The sequence below is a fragment of the Tetrao urogallus genome, assembly GCF_951394365.1.
Source record: "Tetrao urogallus genome assembly, chromosome: 2".
NCBI classification, from domain to species: domain Eukaryota; kingdom Metazoa; phylum Chordata; class Aves; order Galliformes; family Phasianidae; genus Tetrao; species Tetrao urogallus.
This window is the reverse complement of record NC_136814.1, coordinates 80,415,837-80,440,846: the sequence shown is the minus strand read 5'-3', so window position 1 is coordinate 80,440,846 and position 25,010 is coordinate 80,415,837. Positions and strand designations below refer to the sequence as shown.

At 38.9% G+C, this 25,010-nt stretch overlaps 1 protein-coding gene across 5 annotated transcripts in view; it reads left to right on the top strand.

Annotated features, from left to right (window-relative positions):
* KCNQ5 (potassium voltage-gated channel subfamily Q member 5) overlaps positions 1-24,228 on the top strand; it is a gene marked incomplete at both ends in the record, with an annotated part of 257,573 nt that extends 233,345 nt beyond the window's left edge. For 4 of the 5 annotated variants that reach the window (XM_079532686.1, XM_079532684.1, XM_079532683.1 and 1 more), the window contains 5 exons: positions 3,188-3,408; positions 15,620-15,728; positions 21,916-22,047; positions 22,760-22,886; positions 23,287-24,228. In XM_079532686.1, coding sequence (XP_079388812.1) covers positions 3,188-3,408; positions 15,620-15,728; positions 21,916-22,047; positions 22,760-22,886; positions 23,287-24,228 — 1,531 coding nt within the window. The remainder of the gene's footprint in view (positions 1-3,187; positions 3,409-15,619; positions 15,729-21,915; positions 22,048-22,759; positions 22,887-23,286) is intronic. The other variant, XM_079532685.1, reaches the window with a different exon arrangement.
* Between the last annotated feature and the right edge of the window lie 782 nt (positions 24,229-25,010).

Genomic DNA, 25,010 nt, shown 5'->3' with positions numbered 1-25,010 from the left:
GGGGCATTAGAAGTTTACATTAATTCAAAGAATTTTCTTTGAATTTCTCATAAATAGAGAGAAAAAAAAAAAATAGAATGTGCTAAGCTCTGCAAGATATGAAGAATTTGTAGCAGGGCATTGGACAGCACTAATGCAACCATCATTAAAACAAAGTAAAGTGCTTTAAAGGTTTAGTGAACACTGATTCAAGTGTAGAATGCCCAAAAATGCTTCCAAGGGCGTAAGATTATCTCCAGGCTGTATCTCTAGTGCTGTCTCCACCACTACTGCAACAGGTAGTTGAGAGCCCAGAGCCTATAAGGGAAGGGACTTCGCTGCGGGTGAAAACCGTGCTCAACATGCCCCAAAAATGCAGTTAATCCAGTTATTTCTTCACGATACATTATTTATTATTATTCCTCTAGAGATGGGCTCTCCCCTGCTGCAAGTCACACAGTTTATTCCTGTTCAGAATAGGACCCGGTGGCTCTAGGAACATTTCCCACCAGTCTGAAAATAGGAACAGGGATCCAAGAGCAAAGAACTATAAGCAGTGTCTTTGCAGAAACTCTCAAGATGTAAAACAGTTTCCAAAGCAGGCTTCCTTAGGAGGCTCTGTTTCTCTTCATGATGCAGCATTCTCTGCATGGACCCTTGGCATGCCTTTACATTGCCATTGCTACAAAGCAGATTTTCTTTGTGAGGTCTGCATTCTGAATTAATATTTTCATTCTCAGTGTTGCACTTTTACAAATGGCTCTAGTACAGCTGAAGTATCTACTGTTCCTTTCACCATTGCCTCATTGCTTTGGTTTGGAGAACTAAAGATATTCAGGTTAAGTAACCATTGTATACCATTCAGTTTTTATTAATGAAATAATCTTGTGCACAAGTCATTTAAATGCAGGCATTGTTTACATTAATACAAATTAATTGACATAATGATGTATGCTTCTTTCATTTTACTATTTTCATTTTCAATTTGCAGCTACTTAGATTTTATTAAAAATATATATGGTCCACGCTGGTCTTATTTATGGCTCGTTTATCATTTTTTCTTTCATTTTTAATGGCTGTAAAATGTAGAGAGCTGTCCAGAAAGCTTTATACTTTAAGATTTGTCAAAGATACATATAATTTGACTTCATTTTCAATATCAAAAACTGTGAGCCATAAGAAGAGTGAATAAGATGAAGTCCATGTTGATCCTGTCATTCATGCTGTGTGACAACGCAATAATGTAGCTAACAAATATTTTCCAGCTTTTACTTTCATAAAGTTGTACAATGCAAAAAATTCCTGAGATGAAATGTAATTTTTATTGAAAACTAAACTTAAGAACTCACTTTTCTTTCAAATAATAGGTTCTGTGGATGTTTTGTATTGAGTATGCAACAATGTCTAGTACTGCTGGCTTGGGTAACAATTTTCAGTGGAAACAGATTATGTTTCCAACACCATCATGTGTTTATTTCAACAATTGCTTACTCTGGGCAAAGGGAAGAAGGGAATTGCATTCAGAAATTATAGGAAAGGTATTCTGGTATTCTTTCAAGTGATTCAACATGCCTTATAGAAATGTTTATCTAGCAATCTTATTGATATGCTCTTTTTTTTTTTTTCTTTCTTTTTTTCTTTTTTTGTGTTCTCGAAACTTATCTCAATCTGAGCTTTCTGGCATGTGCTTTTGCCTGCTACAAATTGCATCCTTTCTGCTCTCAGTGATGTTTGTGTTCAGAATGAAATGCTGTGCTATGCATGGACAAAAATATCTGATTATCTCAACATTTCACAGCTACAGAAGTTTGTAATTACATTCAATCTCATATAATTATATATTAACTCTGTATTTTCAGGGTGCAGTTGGTTAAACATCTAAGAACATTTTAGCAGTAGTTAATTAGATACAGAGTTCGTTTCTCTTGAAAACATATTTTATGGGCGTGCAGAAGTGCAAAGAATTGAGGGTGCTAGGAAGTTTTTTAACTTCAAGTACAATTATAGTTTGCAAGTAGACAGTCTTTGCTCTAGATGTCTTAAAAGCATCCTCCAGAACGTATGTCAACGACCCATTAACAATATACCATGAGCAGCTCCTACTTTGCTCACTTCATCCCTCCCCTGGCCTGAACTCATCCTTGATGAAGATGGCCATTCCCATAGATAAAACAAGAGTACCAAAGCAGGTACCAAAGACTTCCTTTCTGTTTTCCCTTTGTGCCATCTGCTTGAGGAAGCAATAGACAAAAGCAAGAAGGCTAAACAATGAAAAAGCATAAGTATGTAGATAGGGGAACCACAGAATTTCATCATATGTTTTAAGGTGAACAAAGTTGAGTACTGAGAAGTAAAAACCCTACATGTTCCACATTTAGATGACTGGAGGGGAAGAATACAAGCACAGAAGGGAACAAATCGTGGCCAGCTGTAAGGATGCAGGGCCACCTTTGGTCCAGCAGTCACAACGTTGACCTTGGTTGGGCCTTAGTGTTTGTCCTGAAGCGCCAGTAGCACATGCAAGTAATGAAGTCCCAGCTTAATATTCAGCAGTGACTTCAGTGAGCACAGAGGGTAACCTTACAGTTCCATTAATCAGTCATCACTCTCTTTCATGGATGTTTTGTTAATTTTGGTTTTGTCTTGTCCCAGTAAGTTCTGTTACAAGAAATTATGAATATGAGTAACCACTAACAATGCATATGAAATGCTGGAGTTGCCACATCTTGAAAAAGCATGATGATACTAACAGTATTCTTGCCTGCTTAAAAAACAAACAACAAACAAAAACACTATATGGCATGCAATAATAATAGAACACATTTTGTTCTTGTCTATCTGAAAAGATCATCAGAGGTGCACTGAGCTGGGCTGATTAATGTGGGAATAAACCTTTTTAAAATTCAAGGAATAAAAAAGTAAATCCTAGAGATTAATCCATGACAGTTGTATTAAATTTATTTCTGTTTGTTAATTTTAATTTCCTTCACAATATTATTTTGTACTTAAGATAGACTGTTTTGGGTTATGTCTCTATCAGATAATAATTACATCAAGTCATTTCCATTCCCAAATTATACATATTCAATGAAATTAAAAGTGTGTAAGAAAAAGGTTTATACTATTGAGAATCTTTAGAATTTGTTTTCTGTTATGATAGAAACGGAATAGTGGAACTAAGAATAAAAACCGTTTCTCTTCTTCACAGTCAAAAGTTAAGTTTTAAGGAGCGGGTCCGGATGGCCAGCCCACGAGGTCAGAGCATAAAGAACAGGCAGTCATCAGTCGGAGATCGCCGGTCCCCGAGCGCCGACATTGCCACTGACGGCAGCCCCACCAAGGTCCAGAAGAGCTGGAGCTTCAATGACCGCACCCGCTTCAGGCCATCACTGCGGCTCAAGAGCTCCCAGCCCAAACCCATGGTTGATGGTAGGAGTTTTTCTGTGCCTCCTTTTCCATCATGCTCTTCTCAGCCTTCTCTAACTGCTCTGGCATACTAGCACGGTGAATGCAGCCCATGCCTGGAAAGCAGGAGGAATCTTTATATTGGGGTGAGGCTAGCAGAAGGCAATAGCCTGCTGCAAACAGCATTCTGACACAACTGTACTAAATATGAATCTTGTGTCAGTGACACACAAAGAGTTAACAGTAGAAAAGAGGGAAATCACAGGTGAACAAAACGCATCCTGCACATTTGGGTTTTCGCAGACCTCTTACTGCCACCAAGGATACAATCATCTGACAGAAATATATATACCAGCAGGTGCCTTAAGTTTTACTCCTTACCTTTGAGATGTTCTATCAGGTAGGGGAGATAAGTGGCTTTAGCAAACAGAAACAGTGTTACCGCTTTTATGTATTCCCTTCTACGGAGTATTTTAGATGTGGAAAGAAAACATAGCCTTTCCTGCACCCTGCCTCGCTGTGAAAATGGATGCTGCTCCTCTCTGCTCTCCTTCCTGGGAAAGGTTCTCTCCAGCAGTCAAATAGCAACTGCTGAGTCAAAGATTTTCTTCTATAGAAGTTAAAGAGGCATTGATTCTTCTAACCAGAAAGCACTGCCCCTAGTTACAGCAGCTCTCTGACTAGTCTTGAGGACTCCAGTTGTGTCCAAACTCCTTAGAAATGTGTCCTGCACTGGAAGATGTCCTCACACAGCTCTGGGTGGGCCCCCTGCCCCAGAAGACATTGATGTGGATTTCTATGTTCACATTTTTTCCCTACTTATTAATATTTTGTCCTCTCCTGTGGGTCTCAGGAGGAAAATAAGGGAAACACTGTCTAGCTATAAAAAGAGGCAGTGATGCCAACTATATGGAAAAGGTACACTGTGAGTCATTTAATCAAAGTAAAGAGATGCAGCTTTAAGCTTCTTCTGCAATGCTAATCACCTGTGCTATGTCCAAATTTGTGGTAAAACTGTCCAGACAAGAGTGTAATTTCATTGCTCACTTCCTTTTTAGAAGTCATTATCACAAACACCTAGGTTGCAAAACAACCACTGAACTGAAATGCACCATCTCTTAGCTGAGAATTTCCTGCACAACACATCGTGTCAGGGAAAGCCTGGGTAAATAAACTTTTCCTGAAGAACAAACTAGACAAACCAAAGGTTTGCTAAGATCATCTTTTTAGGCTAGTCCTCCTGTGTGGAGTGCTCTTGCATGCATGAATCCCAAATTTGGCTGCACTACAATGAGCTCCTGAGAAGTACCAGCCACTGCTCAGTGTCCAAGGAGCCCTCCGGGTCGCTCACCAGCCCCTGCTCCTTTTTGGGGCATGAGCCATGGCTCATGTCCTACAGAAGCCACATGATCTGGGGTGTGTGATGCCTGCCTGGGTTCAGGCTGTCACGGAGCTGTGATGATGCCAATGCTCAGAACTGGGAAGTGAGAAATGCTCGGGGTACCACAAGTCTGAAAGTACCCTCTCTAAATGTAAGCTTCTCATGTAATCAGTTAGTTAGTGCCAGTATCTGTCAAAATAAAAGCCAGAAATGACTTCATAGGTTAAACTCCTGTAACTTGCACTGAACTGGAAGTGAACTGAGAAGAGAGCATTTTATTGAGCATACTCCCATGGTATCAGCAGCTCCTTCTGTGCCAGTCCCTCAGTCTGCACCTCAGTCAAGTATCTGTTTACTTTTTCATCAGCCCATTTGTCACAGAAACACTTCCGACGTGTAGTCCTGTGTTTTGTCCTGTATGCACTGTTGTTTATAGCAGTTATCTGCATGAGAAGATCACACTCATTCTCACTGTCTGTTTGATGGGAAAGGTGTCATAAAAGGCACCTTGGGTATTTCTGTAGATAAAAGATAGTAACAACAGGGACTTCACTGTCGTGAGTAAGCCTTTAAAGATCTTCCTGCTCCTCCGGGTGAGCCCAAGCTGTTTCCTTGTAAGCAGTTTCCAACTCCTTGTCCACCCTTATGAACTAGGGCCAACAGATATGACTGATTCCTCATCCGTGGCAGGAGGAGCAGCCTCCATTGTCTCCAGCTTTTAGGCAAATGCCAAGTTTCCACTCTGGGACCCAGTCCAGTACTTCTAGGATTGGTCTCATCAGGTCAATTTCCACTATGCTCACTGCTGAGAGGCAGCTCCCTGCTGCTTTACCCAGTCCACTGCAGGAAAAGACCAGCACTACCAAGCTTGATACATTCTATTTTTTTTTTTCCATTTGTGTTATCAGTTTCATAGCTAGGCACACTTTGACATCTCAGTGGAAAAGATCTGGAGACTATGTATTTAGTTGAGTACTTCTTGAATTTTTTCACTGGATGAAAACACAGCATTTGCAGTAATATTTTAGTAATATCTCTCAGTTCTAAGACCCTCCACTTCCCTTCTGGAGGTATTCTGCAGCCAAACAATTGTTTTGGTGTGCTGATCTTTCAGCCAAACTAGAAGCCACCATTTCTAGATGTAAGTCAGTACACAAAACAAGACCCTTGAGTGGCTGTTTTTTTTCTGGGGCTTCTTTTCTCTTTGCAGTAAGTTTAAGGGAAGAAGAAATTACACTTTGAAAAGACCCTTCTGACAGAGGCAATTTGGTACAGGTTCTCCAGTCCAGGATCAAATGATTACATTGGTAATCCAATGAAAAAATAAAAGGCTCTTACTATGAACTTCACTTTTCAAAAGAAAAGACATTCACATATTTAGAACAAGCTCCCAAAGGCAGTGGCCATAGCACCAAGCCTGCTGGAGTTCAAGAAGCATTTGGACTATACTCTCAGACATAGAGTTTCTTTTTGGGTGGTCCTGTGTGGAGCCAAGAGTTGGACTCGGTCATCCTGGTAGGACCCTTCTAACTTGGGATAAGGTATGATTCTGTAATTCACTTGATTTCACTGTACGGGATTTGGCGTTGTAAGTTATCTTCACTTAGTGCAGGTACACTAGGAACTACCCCTTTATGAAGGTGAAGTTTGCTGAACTCTTCAAAAAATAAAGCAAATGAGCAAATATTACTTATGTAGGGAGTTCAAAAAGGAAGTGAAATCTTTAGTTGGGTGAGAGTGATCTAAGGCAGATAGTCAATTGAGAGATTTGGCAGCATTGACTAAGTTCTAATAAAGGATGTGGCTGGAGTCTGAGCCAAAACAATCAGAAGAAGACTGCTAGAGAAAAAATAAACATGAGCAGTTAGAAACTGTTGTGTAAAGGAAGGTTTGTAATCCAGGCAGGAGTTTGTGGAGGCAGCATTTGGCTAACATGACTGAAAATGTAATAGCTTTTCTCTTACACTATGTGTTAACAAAAGCTTATGAACACTCCCCTGCTGCATATTAAAACCATAGAAGAAGAGTTTCTCGGCAGTAAAGCAGGATGCCTCAGCTGGTCACAGGCATGTTCTAAAAGGATTTTGGTGTAGGAGACTTTGAGCAGCATGACCGAAACAGTTGCAGAAATGCCTTTAATTATGGGTAGTGACAGCCCTCTGAAACTGCCTGTAAAGCATTTATTGCTCTTGCCAAAGTAGGCCTGGCAACTGCAGCAATTATTTCAGCTACGTATGTGCATTTGCAAATTGAGTCCAAACCTGAGAGAGCTTTGATGGCTGGAGAGAGCTTTGGTGGCATGGCTGCAGACACTCCAGAGCATTTAACAACAGTGCAGGGGAGCTAAATTGAAAACTAAGACTTATGTAATCTGATTTTAAAAATACATCCAGTCTCCAATGAAATGTGCCTTGCAGCTGCCAGAACTCTTGCTGGAGATGAGATCCTGCAAAAATTAGTAAAGGTGCCAGGATGCTACATTTCCAATCCCTGTTATCAGTTTGGAAGGGAATTATTACCTCCGAGCAGATCTAATGGAACTCTTCAGCACTCAATCTGTGAAGGCCTTGGGAATTGTAAGTAGTCAGGTTTCATAAAACGTAAGCTTGAAATGTTAACAAAAATCATTTGAGAATATTTTACCAAATGGTGAAGAGGTAGACAACAGGCTAATAGGGTCATGCCAGACAAAGCCTTCCCACAAGAGCTGCCATGCCACAGGGGTGCTTATGCAGCTCACCCTGATGAGCTCAGAAGTCTTTGCTGAGCCCTGACCCATATGGCCTCTTCCTGTCCCTATGACCTGTTAATACAGCATGGCTTATATCCCTGCACACCCAAACAGGCACCTCAGCTAAGCTGTCAGTGGGGAACAGCCCCCAGTACACCAGGCTTCTGTGGAGAGCACTCCCCTTTCCAAACATATATTTGAGCTTTCTTCTGCTTGCTTCTTTTTGTGAGGAGCAGAAACTTCTCCTGCTTAAATCCAACTCCAGTGTTGCGTGGCCAGAGCTTAAGGAATGAGCTGATATTATGTTGGATATGCAGTCCTCAAGAAGGGACAAAAGTGCCCTTCTATACTTGTACACTACCATCCCATGATGGATATTGTGCATTTGCTGTAAACTAGATGTTGTGTGGCTTTTTGAAAAAAGCATCGAAAGTGTTCAGCACCAAAGATATTACAAGCATATTTCATTTGATTAATTAAAAAGAACTCTCTAAGGGATTATTTGATTTCTGCAGCATCTCTGAACATTATATGCTTGCATGACCTCTAGCCTTTTACTCCCTACAGAGTACTTGCTCAAAATCCTCAGGGTAGAGTATATTACAAGAACCATGGGAAGAATGCAACTGTGCATTTCAGCCCCCATGTCCTCAGTTACTACCATGTAATTTATGTATTGCAAAAATGGCAGGTTTTCCTTCCAGTAGCACAAACATCTTGACCTCATCTATGGTTCACTTGAAGTGGCAAAGATCCTTCATTTGGTTGCTTCTGCACCTCCATTAGCTTTAATTTGCTGATTCAAAATGTGGCTGAATGATGTGAAAACCAAGCTGCTCTATTTGTACAGCATGTGATGTGACGAAGTAGCATTTTATTAGCAGTATGCCAATTTGTGCTAGGCAGTAGATTTATTTTCTTGTGATTGTTAAACTCCATGATAGAGCTGTCATTCATTACATTTGCAATTGTAATTAATTAGAAATGTGCTTTAAAATAATCTAGCAATCAGATCTAAGCTCTGAGTCCATAGGTTTTGAGCAATTAGGTAAAGAGGTCCTCTCTTTGTCATGTGTCGAGTAGCCTGCTGTACACCTTTACTACCTGAACTGAGTGCTCAAGAATGGTCATGATAAACAGGTAGTGATTAACAATCTCATCTTCCAGGACCTGTGATAGGACTTCTGAACTATTGGTCTGTATGCTACGAGGACATGCAAAGAGATAGTAAATTAGACATGATATTAAACTCATTAGTCTGCAGTTGTAGGTCTTATCATATATCTGCAACTTCCTTTAGAAATATAACTACAACTTCTTGTGTGCGTTGTACATAAAATGTCAGAGAACTGTGTCCAGTGCTATGATGGAGCACTGGAATGGGCTGCACAGAGGGATTGTGGAGTCTCCTCTGGAGGTGTTCAAGATCCGCCTGGAAGCCTGCCTGTGCAACCTGGTCTAGGGAGCCTGCTTTGGCAGGGGGGTTGGACTCGATGATCTCTAGAGGTCCCTTCAAGCGCCTACAATTCTGTGTCTAAAAAATTCACTGCAATCATATGTATATGTGAGAAAAATTGCTCTAGTGTAACCTACCATTTCTCTTCTCATATGACATTCTAAAATTGCTGGCCAGCATGCCACTGTTTATAATAAGATCAGCAATTTTAACTGCAGAATTGTTGTGTATATAATGAATTGTCTTTAGGAGGTCTCCTGTTTCTCCAGATCATCGCTCAAAATGAACAGGACTCCTTTTTAATTAAGCTGCGGGAGCTGTTCCATGCAATATTGCCAGCACACAAAATTTCTGAGAAGTTAAATAATAGCTAAAGATAGTTGAGAATTGTTAGCAGGGAATGTTAGAATTTTAGATATTTGGAACTTGTATACATTATGTGATAACGGATATAAATTAGATTTCTGGCCTTAAAAATTGCATTTAGAGAGGTGGGAGACTAAATAGCTATACTCAGATTGCATATAAAAAAAATGTTCTAACAATCCTAACTTCTGTTTTTGCCAAATCTGAGGGTTTTTAGAAATTTTTTCACTTATAATATTTTTGCTGGGTGAATATTTTATACTGCTATACTGGTAAAACTTCCTATTGCACTATAGCTACTGAATTCCAGTTCTGATATCTTCATCTGCTCCTTATCTGGAAATCTTTGCCTCTTTAATGAGAAGAGAAAGGAGGAAGAGATGAGTTATGCCTACAGCACTGCTGCACTCCACAGAAATACTGTGTATGGTTGAGGCTCAGTATGTACGCAAGGCAGAGAGAGTTCTTTAAATCTGGTGCAGTGATGCTGCTCTCCTCCTTCGAGGAGACATCGGTTTCAGATGTCTTCAAATGTCATCATCTTTACTGCTTCTTTCTTAATTTTTCTACTTGAAAACCATTTTAGACTATGGGGATTTTTGTGTATTTTTTAGACCATTATTAAACACTGAAAGTGAAGAGCAAATCATGGAACTTGTCCTGCCTCCTTCCTTCTTTAATGATTAGAGAGAAACCTTTTTTTTTTTTTTTTTTTTCCCAGGGATCAAGAAAATAAATGCATGATTCACTCCCTTGGGCCTCTTTTTTTTCTGGTTTCTGCTCTGAAAACCATGTAAACATGTGCTGCTGCCTTTCCCTGTTTGGGGAAGCTTTGGGCATTCTTATCATTAAGCAAGTGATTAAGTTTTATCCCAATTAGGGTTGCTTTCTTCAGTTTCCTACGGAGCTTAGCAAGCAATCACGGTAAAATGATTTATGTGAACTATTTTTTCAAAGAGAGTCAGCTTGATGATGCTTTAAAGCAAAGGAAAATTTGAAAGAGCATCACTTCTAGGGGTAGTGATGGAAGCTTGTATTCATGCTGCAAACAAACAGGAAAATAATGAGAGCTGATGAAGAACTGAGAAGCTTTATGAAACATTTAAACAAAGTTACTAGGCTGAGTCACATTTTGTTTTGATTAAGAAAAATTATATTATTTGTGTGGACATAAAACATGAAGGTGTCTATAGCTAGGGTAGTTTTTTGAGGGAAAAAGTAATTGAGATTTTGTGAAAAATTCCATGTATTGTGACATTTGTGGAAATAGTAAAATTGAGGATATGACAATATTTTAGAGAATAAGGGCTAAAAACCTAACAAGCAAGTTCTTGCAGGTACAGGATGGTACTTCAACGGCAGTGCAAAGTGAAGTGAAATGCCCCTACCTTATAGGCATTCTAGGTTTTAACAAGGGGCTTGTACCTCCAGATATCCCTTCCAACCTCAACAATTATGGATTGTTTGAGCCTCAATTCCTATGTTGAGTTCTGAATTTCCAACATTAGTTATTAAGTATCATAGAATCATAGAATGGCCTGGGTTGGAAGGGATCTCAAGAATCATGGAGCTCCAACCCCCTCCACATGCAGGGCTGCCAACCTCCATAACACTAGACCAGGCTGCCCAGGGCCCCATCCAACCTGGCCTTGAACACCTCCAGCGATGGGGAATCTACAACCTCTCTGGGCAAGTATGGCTTGCTGTAACTAAGCATCTGTGAAAATTAGGCCACCAGCTATTTTTCACTTGAAGTCATGCATGAAAATGGAAATTGTTCCGATTTTTTTTTCAAATCGGTGTTGTTGGTTTTTTTTAACAAGTTGAAGTAAGACTGCGTTGTATCATGAATAATTGAGGGTCATCTGCAAGCTGTCAACTTTGGGCACCTATACATATTTTGCCTAGTCTGAGAGGTGAGTACTTAACCTCAACAAAATGACTTACATCACCCATACAAACAGCTCAAGCTATCTTCTGCAGATTCACAGGAAGACTGAAGCACATCTGTAGGCTTTGAAAAAACTAATGAAAGGGTCTACATTGGGATCAATACTGAAGTGTTAGGAGCGTTACCATAGGTTATTCATGATGTCTGCACAGGCACTTATTAGTGTTGGACTGTTGATGTTAGCATATGACAGTTCCAGAAAACAGACAGGAGTAGAAAATATTTTCTGTTCTGTTCAACGGGCACATAATTGCTCAAATATTACTGACATTGAGATCATGAAGCTATGACGGTGATCAGAGCAGTGGTACAGTTTTCCCAATTATGATGAAAGGATGTAAGATACGTACAGAAATAATAAATCAAATCTTGCACATAACTTCTGCACAGAGTCATATGAAATGCAGCTACATACTGATAATTTTTTTGTTAGTGGCATATAAGGCTACAGAACAGTGTAATCTTTATTCTGTTCATTTGGGGTGATCATAACTGAAGAGTTTGCAAGAAGAATGCATAAACACTGTGACAAACCGGGAAATATGCATGTAATTTTAATGACATTAATGCTTCTTTCTATTTGTTGGTAATTGCTTACTTGCTGTATGTTAATTCAAAGACTGCCATTAAGGAAGAAAGGAAGAAATTAATAAGAGGCAAAGACAAGACAGTGACCCAAAGTAAATAACATCAAAGATTGTAAGATACTCACGGCTGGCCAATGAGTTGTGAAACAAATACCAGTTTAAATACTTACACGGACAGACTGAAGCTTAGGATCAAAAGACATCTTAAATTGTAAATATGCTGGTATTAGAAAAGAGGAATTGTTTCCGAGTTGTCCAACTCCTTCTACGGAGAATTCCAGGAGTATGTCTTAATGCTGTACTAAAAGGTGCATAGGGCATTGGAAGACCTGTTTAGCTAGTGGCAGAGGCTCCTGGAGAAAAAGCCAGACTGTTGCTAATCCTAGGGAGGCCTGGACCATGCATGGACCCTAATGGGGAGCAGAAGACATGGCTAAGGGGTACAGAGATGGGGAAAGGAGTAGTTGTGTTCAGGGCTAAGCGTGAGCTGGCACTGGAGGGCCTGCCTGCCCTTAGTTAGGAACCAAGGGTAGGAACCTCTCTGAGGACAGGAGGCAGCACAGAGCAGGGCTTGTCAGAGGCTGGAGCTCAATCCTGTCTGGGAACTGGCAGTGATTTTAACAGTTGGAGCCATTGCAGGGGCCAAGCTGGCCCCAGCATAGCCCCGACCTCAGGGATGAACTTGAGAGAAACAGAAGTGATACAAGAACATCTCACCTCATAACTATGTTGTACACAACATGAACTTCCACTGGAAAAATTCATCAGAATGTGAACTTCGAGTTCAGTGGCTTTTTAAGCTGGATTTTTTTTTTCCAAATTCTTACTATGTATTTCTCAAACCTTTTCCCAAGTCTGCTTAGTATTAAAAAGAAACATGAATGTTTCCCATATGAATCAAACAAGGTTTATAGCTTTTCTCAAGTTTTATTGACATGTAGTACTGAGTGCCTGCTATAATGGAGGAAATTCATGTCAGTGGGAATATTAGAAAAGAAAAAAATATAAGAAGGTGATTTATTAGGAGCAGTATCTCTTCTTAAAGCTGGCTTAAATTTATAAGAATTTTCCAGCGTCCGTTTAAAGATTTTGCTGATTTTGTATCCACATGAGAGCAACATGAAACTCTAATTGCACCATACTGTTCTCAGAACAGTTCTGCAAAGATACGCTGCATTAAGGAGGACCTTTTATTAATGAGACTGCACTTGGCAGGAACTGTATCAGTGAGATAATCATATAGAAACATGTTTATTTTAAACTTTCAAGTTGGAGTCTCCTGTTTCACAAGGGATTATATGGCTGTAGTTCTTCTGACCTTAGCAAAATTATCCCTAATTTACACCAGAATAACTGATTTTGTTTACAACCCTAGCCAGCCACTGGAAATACCAGTAATGTACAGAACTCAACTTTTGGTATGGAATTTAGGAATGAGCTGGGAGATGTCAGCACTGGAAGGACTGGAGAGGCTAATCAGACATAACATCTAGAAAGTTAGTGTCATGGTATACTCAGCATCTCTGGGGATGCAGTTTTAAATACTGTATATACCCAAAAACCTAATTACATAATTTATTTTAGCTAACTATAGTTTTTGGACAGAAATGTAAATATTAGTTAGGCAGGAACAGTGGAGAGATACGATACGCAAAGTCAGTAGTAAAGCTTTTGAAAGAGCGCCAGTAAAAAGCATTCTTAACATCATTGAAGGCTTGGCTTACAACAGTGGCAAAGAAGGGAAGATACCAGTTGTGTATGAAAACTTCATTTTTATGATGTAAAACTGAATTTTTTTAAGGTTTCATTTGATTATTCAGTGCATGTAATTGAAGACGTTATTGTCTCTGCTATAAGCCATTTCTATTGTGTTAAGTTGATCTGTGAAAGACAATTTTTTGTTGTTCTTCACAATTATGGTAGATGTCCATCGTGGATATAACAGTTCAGCAACAGTCAAAAAAGAAAATATGTTCTAGAGACTAATGAACTAGGCAGAGTAGGCTCTGTTTTGCCGCAGATGGATGGCCTTAACCAAAACACTTGTTTTCTATATCCCTCTTTCTGTTCAATACTAAAAACTGTCCCCTTGATGCTCTTAAGTTTTGTCAGGGGTGGTTTTAGTTCATGAATCCCAGAAAACATAAAAGTGATCTTTGCTATCATTTCCTGTCAGAACAGCGCCAACCACGAAACTACCGCAACACAAGGTTAAGGTCTTATGAGGAATTAAAAAATACCACAAACTTATTTTTCAGCTTCTGTCCAAAAATGTTCTTCGAACTAATGACCTTCACATTTTAAGACTCTTTTAATATTTTAGCGCATAACTCCTAAGGTCATATCTCATCAAAATAAATTATTATGGCCAAATATTAAATCTGTAAAGACAACGCATCAATACCAGATCCAGAAAATGCAGCTTAGTACAATGCTGTTTATTTTAAGATAGTATTCTGATTAGATTTAAAAGATGACATGAAATTTCTGTGCATTTCAGCATGATGAAGAATATTTTTCATCTTTAATTTGCAATCTTTGTGAAATGGGAACTTGCAAAAATGTCCTGCAGATGTTTTTGTTTGTGGATCAAAATTGATTACAGTGAAGTCATCTGAAATGTTTAACTTGCAGTGTTTCTGAGTGACTGAGCCTATGTTTTAAATAATAGCATGAATATGGGTAGGGATGTAAGACTGTAAAGAAATCTCCTTTGTTATTAAGGAATAATGAATTCCATCCTTTTTTCTCTATTTCATGTGTTATTCCTTCTTTTTTCATTCTCTTCTTTATGAAGTAGAAACACTGAGGTGTTAAAATGCACTTACCTTCCTTCTGAAATTTTTCCTGGACACTTGGACTTGATGCAGGTGATGAGAGACTGTTTGGGAGAAAAAACACCTACCCTCAAGACAGGTTTCCTCTGTCTTTCAATATATGTATGACATGGGCATCCTGCCTTCCTTCCTCCATTCCCATTCCTGTGCATTTGGAGTTTGTAAATCATCTTGGTTGCGCATCCTTCCCTTTTTTTCTTGAGAACTGAGATACACGGAGCCCTTCTGAGATTTCTAATTGATTCACAAATGGTAACCCTGCAGGGCAATGTTAGGAAAGAACAGAGGATCTATTTTGTTCAGGCAAACAAATATATTAACTTGAGTGCCTGCTGCAAAAGAATACTGCAGAATCTACATGTCTGTGAAGTTTAAGGGGGCGGTTAATCTATGATGAGTATCATTCTCTATTCATTTCTGGCAAAAAGATATTTTGTTTATTTTTTACCTGTAACTAAGTACTGCATCATTGCACAGCCTTCTTAATAAATGAAATGGATCTTCTCCTTTGTCTGAAAAGTTCATTCATGGCAGTAAAAAAATAACAATTTAATATAATTTCAGTGTATTTTGCTTCTTTGATTTATATCTGCTAACTCCCCACTTTCACGTAAGATAGAGAATGTGATGAAAAACACTGAGATATCAGTATACAACTTACCAGAACTCACTATTCATTTGTATTAAAAATAACAGGGCTCTCTTCCCTTCTAAATTCTATCATTTTCACTAGGGGCATCCTGGTCCTTTTATGACACAAGCCTAAACACAGACAAGCATATTATACAATTCATTAACTGATGAAGCTTTTTAATACTTGATTTGTAGTCCCTATTTTTCCAGTATGACTGTGCAGGCAGCTAGAAAACAACACTAAGGAAGGCATTTTTAAATGCTTATTGTTTCGTCTGTTTTGTATATTGTAGCTGACACCAGTCTTGGAACAGATGATGTTTATGATGATAAAGGGTGCCAGTGTGATGTGTCAGTAGAAGATCTCACTCCTGCACTTAAAACTGTCATCAGAGCAATCAGGTGAGTAGAAAATACCGAGTGAATAAATATTTCAGATTTCTGTAATTAAGGCACTAAATAAATGCGTGTCAATTAGTTGAACATATTACACAACTATATTTGTCACATAACTAATGCTGATATGGTTTACTCGTCCTTTGTCTTCATCGTTTCTCTTCCATTATCAGCTTTTCAGTTTCCAAAAGTATCGTGTAATTTGGCTACGAAAAGAAAGAGAATAATGAGTGCTGGTTTCTAGTATATTTCCTGTAATTGAAATTACTGTATTTAATTTTGATGTAGCTTTACTGAATGTATATCACTTTGCTCGGAAAAGTTACTTCCTTCAAAGGTTTACATTTTCATTGCATTTCCACATTCCTGAAACCGTCATCTGGCTTTTACTGCAACTTTCTTCTGGTACCAGCAGGATAATGACATTCATTCAATTGTGCAAAACCTTGCCTGCCATTGAAGTAAATATTACCCCAGTGATTTAAAACTAATAGTTACCTTCTTTTCCAAGGAAGTAGAAAACTACATTGAAACTTATAAAATTACCAGTATTGAATGCTTAAATTTAGTATTCACTCTCCTGAGACTGCCAAAGCTCTTGTACTAAATATTTTGAAGTGAAATTCCTGACAGGCAAACCTGCCTCCATAAAGAGTAAACTGATAAGCAAAGAGAGCTCTGTCGTCCCCTGTCTGCCTGCAGCAAACCTGGTGCTATGTGTGGGGATTGCCTGCTGGGCCCTGTATCACACTTGGACACTGCTTCAGGAGGCAGGCACCAGCCACAGGGGGTTTCTGCAAAAAGAACAATGGAAAGGTGTTGTTTTCTTAAAGGGGGATTCTTGCCTTAGTTCTCTCAGTGCTAGAAGAATGAACTCAAGTTCTTTATCAAATAATTTATACGATGGGAACCTGCACAAGCTGCTTGTATTTCCTTCCCCTTTTTCCACTGATTGCCAATGTAGACAGATAGCTGGTAAGGCAGTTTCTAATTCTCTTCTGCAAGCCAAGGCAGCTTGACAGATCACTTGCAGATGTCTGTTCCTACCATCTTTCCAATCTGCCTGGAAATGACCTCACAGAACGTGTCAGATACCAGTTCCATGCCCACAGCCACTGTGACGGGCTACTTAAATGTCACTGCTGTGAACCATCTCTTGTCAACAGTGCTTCAACAGGTGACAGAAATCCTTGTATACTGTGAGCGTTCAGCTTCAAGGCAGACCTCTTCCTCTGAATGGAAAAGGTTCAAATTCGGAACAGTCAGCATATATTTTTGCTCTGGTGCCAAAGATGCTTGTCTGGGATGTTGCATTTTAAACAGACTGGTTGAATCCTGGCTCCAAGTGCACCTTGCCACTGTACTAGCAAATGATACTAATGGCCATCTCATTCTTAATACTGTCCAAATTCCTTAAAACTTGATATTTTAGTACTAGCTGAATTATTGGGGCTTCTTTTCAAGGACACCACTGAATTGTTTTCAGTGCATCACCCGCATCTTTTCACAGAATCTCAGAATAACTGAGGTTTGCAGGGACCTCTGGGTCCACCTGGTTCAAGTTCTGCTCAGGTTCTCTTGGTAGTTATCAGCTCTAATGGAAAGGCGCTGAATTCAAAGGCCATTGCTGGCAAACTTCCTCCACAGGATCATCTGAAGAAATTTTCTAAAAATATCAAAGACGCAACAGTCTCATTGTTTCAGTAATGCACTATTCAACCAATAATGGTAAACTTGTTAGATTATCTCCAATTTTGTGTACTCCGCTTACTAAAGAATTCATTTCACCAATGGGGTTGAGAAGAATTTTGCATTTCCACTTGCTATAAGCCAAGAAATCTGTCCCATTTCTCCCTGCAAATGTTAGTATATCACATCTTTCTTCAATAACACATCTTTATTTGAGATATTTAAAGCATAATAAGCAATATTCTTCAGACTTTTGTTAACCTTAACCTGCCAAATTCAAGAGAGTGATAATTCAGTTTGTCAGATAGCTGATACTCCTCTTTCTTATTATTCAGAGTGTCTGTTACCTGACCACGCTGGGATCTATGCAAACATCTGAAGAAGGATCTGAGACACTACATAGTAACTGTAGAATTTCAAGATGATAGCATCTGTCCATATGGAAACTTTGTCCCTCATTTTGAAGTTTGTTTTTAGCATCGGCTTTGAATTGCAAAGGAACAGGGGAGGGTGGAAGCTTTCCTTTCATGCTAGTATACAGGAGCAGATGAGGACAGAAGGTACTTGAATAGCTTCAATCAATAGGATACAAAAGACCTCAACAGCACACAGTAGAATCCATTCAGCTACATCACCTTCAGAAAACAGGACTCCCAGGTGGTCCTACTGAAGACCCATTGCACAGACCTGCCCATAACCCTTCAAGCTGCCCACCTCCTTTCAAAGCTCCCCAGCTGAGCCTTCCCCAGTGCAGATTTTGTGCCACTCCTTCCATCCCCTTTACTCCAAACTCTCCGTTTGCCTCCAACCTAAGGCAGTAGGAAAAGTAAGAAAAAACTGCTCTGTGCATTTGTAAACGTTTTTGAGATGAGCAGTGCATTTTAGATGAGAGATGCATCTAACTTCAGGCCAGCAAGAGTCCTGCTCCCTGCAGATGCAAGCTGGCCTCCAAGAGCAGTGCACAAAAGCAATTCTTGCTAGCTAGCTTCTTTGTCAGCAGGTTTTGTTGCACTAATCAACTGGCTGTAGCCTTGCTGTGAGCAAAAAGCTGTTCATATCCTGCTATCAGAGCTGTTGGAGACTCAGCTCTCACTGTTAGTTCACAATTAGTTCACAAGTATAGAAGAGAGACCAAGACTAATTTGTTTCCATATATGGTAAAATCTCCGATCATTTATCATAGCATAAGGCTCTAAGATTTGTAATACAGAACAACAGAAATGCTGAAATTATTGTATTATTTATGAAACACAAAATTAGAAAGAATAAATAAATATGCAGTAGGGAATAACTGCAAGGGCAGGAAGAGGAACTTGTTGACCTAAGAGGTCTTTTCTCTCTTTAACTCTAGTGATTGCACAGATGTGTTTTCATTTGTTGTTAATAGGAAATAATAATAAATTTAGCTAAATATAACGAAACATGAGAATTCCTGGGCTGATAAGCTGTGCAGCTGAATAGTCATACATATTTAATAGTAGAAGAAGGAAAATATGATTTTCTATTTATCTTGAGTCTTGGAAATGTTTCTGCTACCTCTACAAAAAGTCATTGTGTTGTTTCAGAATCCTCTGCTTCTTTTCAATCCCAATGCCTTGTATATTTTCTGCACAATGTGTTTCAGCATTTCAGCAAGGGTCTTTGATGAGTCTTCGGGTACTACAGCATTGAGCTTGGGAGAAAGCAATGTCTTTGGCTTTTAGGCAATGGGTTTGTAGTTAAGGCTCCAAAGAGGAGATGGTATAGACCCAGATGCCCTATACATAGTGAATCTAACTCATCCCCACCTATGTCTATTTTATCTTCCCTATATTGGATTCAGCTATCTTCTGCATGTTGCAGTTTAGAGTTATCTAGCAAGCTAAGAATAGTGGGATGGAGGAATCGACACAGCTATATCTGTGTGTATCTGTTTTCCTGATATAGAGAGTAAGCAAACAAACTGTGGGTATTTCATGGGCAGAATGACCTACCCAAATTTAATATTTGTGGCAGGACTTGTGTATGAGTTTGCCTGCAATCCCAGTGCAGTGATGCTCCATTTCCTCCTGAGATGGTGGCAAGACTGACAGGATATAGGCTCAAAAAACAGCATGCATATGACAGGGCTGCAGGGATGGTTAGAGATGTTGTGACTTGGTGCCAGTCTCAGTGCATTAATGGTAAGCATAATACCTTTCAGTGATGTAGGGCGTGACGTGAAAAGAAAATCAAATGCAACAAATGCAAGTAATGTATGCAACTTGCAAATTCAGGAAACACTGTAATTCTCTATCAGTACCGATCATGAAGGTCAGGCAAAAATTGCTATTCTAACAATTAACAGGACATGTTGGTCTAATTCAACAGAAAAGAATGTTTTTTTTCCTGCTCTCTGGATGCATCATTGAAAAAGGCTACAATTTATGGCTAATTCTCACCAGAAAAACAGTGGTGCTGATGACTGTGACAGGTTTATAGAACAGCATGTCTTCTGTCACATTATATTTGAGTTATAAAAACAACACATTCCAGCATGGCATACAGTGATTTAAAAATAGAAACAACGTTTTAAAAAACGGTGAGACGTGCACAGTTTTGTTCCTCTGGGTTAATTCTTACTTTAAATTACTGCTGCTATGTCCGTGCTAACAGGGATTGCTAGTGGCAACTCGATTCGTTTCTGACGAGTCTTTTTTGCCCCCGTGTGGTGTAGCTGGAAAAGACACACCATGCTATCTATGTTCTGATTGCTTTCTCTGTCCCTACTGTTGGTAGGCTAGAGAATATAAGTAATTTTTGCTCATATTCCCTTTTATTTGTACAGGTGTGTTGCCCACCTTCATTTTTAACACAGAGTAGGCCCCTTTTTTTTTCCAGAAGCACAAATGAAGGAAGCTCAAAAGCTTTTTATTCTCAATTCAACTGCTATTTTTGAATACGCTCTGTATAGTTGTAATAATATTTCCAAATGGGTGTTCAAAGCTATCAAGCTCAATTAGATAGTTATTTCTAGATACTGAAAGACATTTGAGCTTTGTAAGTTGAGAGTAAATAACTATGGAGAATCAACTGAATTTAATAACCACGGAGCAGTTGCTAGGCTCCTTTGCTGAAAGAGTTCATGTTTCATGTTTGTAATTAACTCACAGGCTTTTAAAGTGCCAGCTTTTTATAAGCTTTTTTCTTTTTTTTTTTTCACAGTTTATGTAAAATTGTATGTATTTGAAGTAAAAAGAAGTAAGCGATGACGGTCTGTTCCAAACCCTGCGGAAGTTAATTTAGATGGCATCATATGAGCTAATACCTAAACCAGAAGCAGCATATTTACAACTTACCATGCTGCTTTTGGGGCTGTATTTGATTTCTGAACATTACAATAGCCAGGAAGTTGCTATAAACCTGCAAAGTGGTGATGAAGGGTTTTCTGCACATTGATTAAGATTCTATAGTTGTTAATAAAAAATAGTTGTCTGCCTCTTTCCTTTTGAAATCACACAGTTCTGGTATATTACATTTTCTTCACTTATTCCATTAATTCACCAATTTTGCTTTTCTAAGAGTTCTGTATTTTTCACTTTTATCAAGAGCATGAGGTAAAAAATGGTGACCATCCAAACTGAGAGAATAATAACAAAAGAACAATACTTTCTTGTATGTCAACTACATCATTTATTCTTCATAACCTGAGTAAAGAACCAGATTGTAGGAGATTGTGCTGCCAGATTGTTACGAACAGAGCGCCCTGCCATCATCTGACAGCTAAAAGGAAAAAAAAAAAATCCACATCCCACCTTCAGAGACTTCCAGATGACAAAAGGCACCAAAATCTATTAGTCTGGAAAAAAGGAAAGTGCATCATCATCTGACATATTTAAAACTTTGTGGAGATCAGTCCTGAAATGTCAAGGTGATGGACTACTCTTAACAGGCCTTTTCCATTTTAATTTCTGAAATCAGAATCATATTTCAAGTTAGTGGCAAGCAATCTCATTTTAACTGGCAGTTACCAGAATGGGAAATAACAACCCGAGTGCTGTCAGAAAAGGCTGATATTATTTGGAAGCACATTTGTGCATAATACTGAAATGAGTGGAGGATCACTGTAAACCAATCATCTGACTCCATGCATCATAATGTCTGTCCCAACCATGCAAAGTAGGGTTTTCCTGACATTCCACTCAAATACTACTACAGGATGGTGTTTGTTTTTTTTATTGATTTTTATTGTCCTCTTACAGTTACTAAATGCACATCATAATAAACACTGTCATCTGCTCACTGTCAGTCGCTTTCCAAATTTGTCATTTCTATTCTTTCAAATTTGTGATACAACAGTCAAGCTTTTCATTCCATAAAGAGCTACTTGGTGGACATCCCATTTCTACAAAAGCATCACAGAAAACTGTAAAGCTGTACTGAGAATATCTTAAAAGAAATTATCTGACAATATTTTGACAGTAGAAAATATTGCATTGCTTTGTAACCACTTTGAAAATTAATCTGTGAAATGCTTCTTCCCCAGAATTATGAAATTTCATGTTGCAAAGAGAAAGTTTAAGGAAACACTTCGTCCATATGATGTCAAAGATGTCATTGAACAGTATTCAGCGGGTCATCTAGACATGTTGTGCAGGATCAAGAGTCTTCAGTCACGGTAGGAAAACAGCAGTTTCTGCTCTGAATAGGCATCTTGTTGTAACATTTGCTGTATAATGAATATTGATAACATTTAACATTTCTGTGTCATATTTGGGTACAGATTGCCCATCCATGCTACAGCCCAGCTGTGTTCAGAACACAGCCGAGACAGAAACTAAATTGTGTGTGAAAACACACAAAAGTGCATGTATCTAATTTTCTGCCAGAAAATGAAAACCTGAATGATAGAAAAGGTTATCCTTTATCTGAAAAGTTCTTTCATAAATGAGGAACATATGCTGTCAGAAGGATTAAGTTAACATTGCTAACTTCCCTTTTCCCCAGACATTCTCTTTTCACACTAAAGAAATTGCGGACTACATCTAAAGCATAGGATCAGAGCAATCATGTTCTCAGTTCCCAGCAGTAATAAAATGACTGTTGCACTGTGTGTACCCCAGCAATTCCAGCTCCAGCTCTCTCAGTTGGTGGCTAATTTCTAACTCCCAGTTAGTGCCGACATAAAAGAAAAGCTATCTGCAAGATTATGTCAAAATGTTCCAAAATCTCTCATTTTTTCCATTATTTTCCAATGTAATTGAGTTTAGTTTCTTTCTCAGGTGCTCTTCTGAAGCGCTGTCATTTTAATACTCGGTGTCTGGATAGAGCAAACACTTCCACACTGCACCATTTTCAGGAATCACAGCAGCTTTTAATTTCTCTTACAGTGTTGACCAAATTCTTGGGAAAGGACAAATCACTGCAGATAAAAGAAGTAGAGAAAAGAATACAGCAGAGAATGAGACAACTGATGACCTCAGCATGTTAGGGCGTGTAGTCAAGGTGGAGAAACAGGTAGAGTGATTGCCTGTGCCTCTGGTTTTGTCTTGTTCTGTTGCTCTTGACTTTTGTGTATTTTATTACCAGTTTCAAATGCAAACTAGCTTTCTCTGATATCTGCTTCCTATATACAATGACATAAAAGATATATGAATCATATTACTTCAACTGTGTTCCATGTACAGAAAAATAAGATTGAAAAAATTGCAAGTTAATGATTTTTCCCCTTTTTATCAGCTTGCTTATGAAAAACTTGTAGCTAGAAGGCTTTTGACATTATTTTTCATGAGTCAATAGCTTGAATCAAGCTCCTAACATTTTTCTCTTCAGCAGTTTCATTTTCCTTCTGCTTGGGTTCCAAACATTTCAAAACGATATTCTGCATTAATCTTAAGCTTTTCCTCTTCTCCTGTAGGTACAATCCATTGAGTCAAAACTGGACTGCCTGTTAGATATTTATCAACAAGTCTTGCGAAAAGGATCCGCATCAGCGCTCACTTTGGCTTCACTTCAAATGCCACCTTTTGAATGTGAGCAGACTTCTGATTATCAAAGTCCGTCCGATAGCAAAGATTTGTCTAGCTCTGCACAAATCAGTGGATGTGTATCCAGATCAGCTAGTGCCAATCTGCCTCGTGGCCTACAGCTAATACTGACACCAAATGAATTTAGCACTCAGGCTTACTATGCTATTAGTCCTGCTATGCATAGTCAAGCGACGCAAGTGCCAAATGATGGACATGCAACAGTTAACAACACATCAAACCAAATAAACCAGGCAACTAAGCCAGCAACTCCAACAACACTGCAAATACCACCTTTCTCATCAGTGAAGCATATCAGTAGGCCTGAGCCCGTTCACATTATTCCTGTAACCACGCAGGAAAATATTTCTGATGTCACCGCTTGCCTTGTTGCATCAAAGGATAACGGACAAGTCGCTCAGCCCAGCACAACCAAGGATCTCACGTGGAGAAAAGGACTGGATACAGAAGGGGAACCTTTGCTCTCAGTTAAACCTGTGGTGCAAATGGATTTAGGAAAATCTTTATCTATACAAAACCTTATACAATCAACAGAAGAACTGAATGTACAGATTACTGGCAGTGACTCCAGTGGTTCAAGAGGTAGCCAAGATGTATACTCCAAATGGAGGGAGTCAAAATTATTTATAACTGATGAAGAGTTGGAGACAGAGGCAGGAACAGAGACTACTGAAGCCATCTCTCGCCCTCTAGTGGAAACAACTCTCTCCACTGACTCTCTAAGGACTGGAATATCAAGATCATCTCAAAGCATTTGCAAGCCAGGGGACGGTACAGAAGCACTCAGTCTGCTCCATGTCAAACTTAAATAACAGCTTGTAGGCTTTCTTCATTGGCTGAGTCATTCCTCTAGTCATACATATCATAGCATGAACTATTTTGAAAGCCTTTTTAATGAGATAAAATCACAAAAACAGGATGAATCTGAAAAGCAGTTGAATGAGCCCATATCTTCTAGTTGCATGAAAATGCATGTTCAAGTGATGGCTAAAATTCAGATTTATACCTACAGTATGGCAGCCTTTCATGTAGTACAGTAGGTTTAAATAATGAATTGCCTACAAAGCTAATGCTGCAGGATGTATCAAAAAGCAAAAATTTGAGCATTTAGACCTAGTGCCGTTTCCACAGGGCAAAAGTAAAAATTGTAAGATTTAAAGCACTTTGCTTCTGAACTAATTAAATATATATATATATGTCCTGATTTAGATGATAGTTTATGTTTACAACAAAGAATTATCTACAGCTGCTAGCAAGGTACCAAGGAAATCAGATATACGGGATTAGAAATGGCTGCCAGTTGCAAGATACGCACGTTAGCTCATCAGTAATTAATTATTTTTAACTCTGAAAAGCAGTATGTTAATGTATCCGTCTGATTTTTGACGATTTAGTGTTGTGGCAGAGTACCCGACACACCGCTACTATCACATTGTTCTTTACAATGAGAGTGTTTTATTGTTATGAAAGGTTTGCATTCTAAGCATCAGGGCTGGCCTCAGAAATGGATAATTTGGGTGACTGCACTAAGAACGCAAGGGAATCTCTCCTTTTTCCAGACTCACTGAGGAACTGTCTTGTGCATCTGAAACAT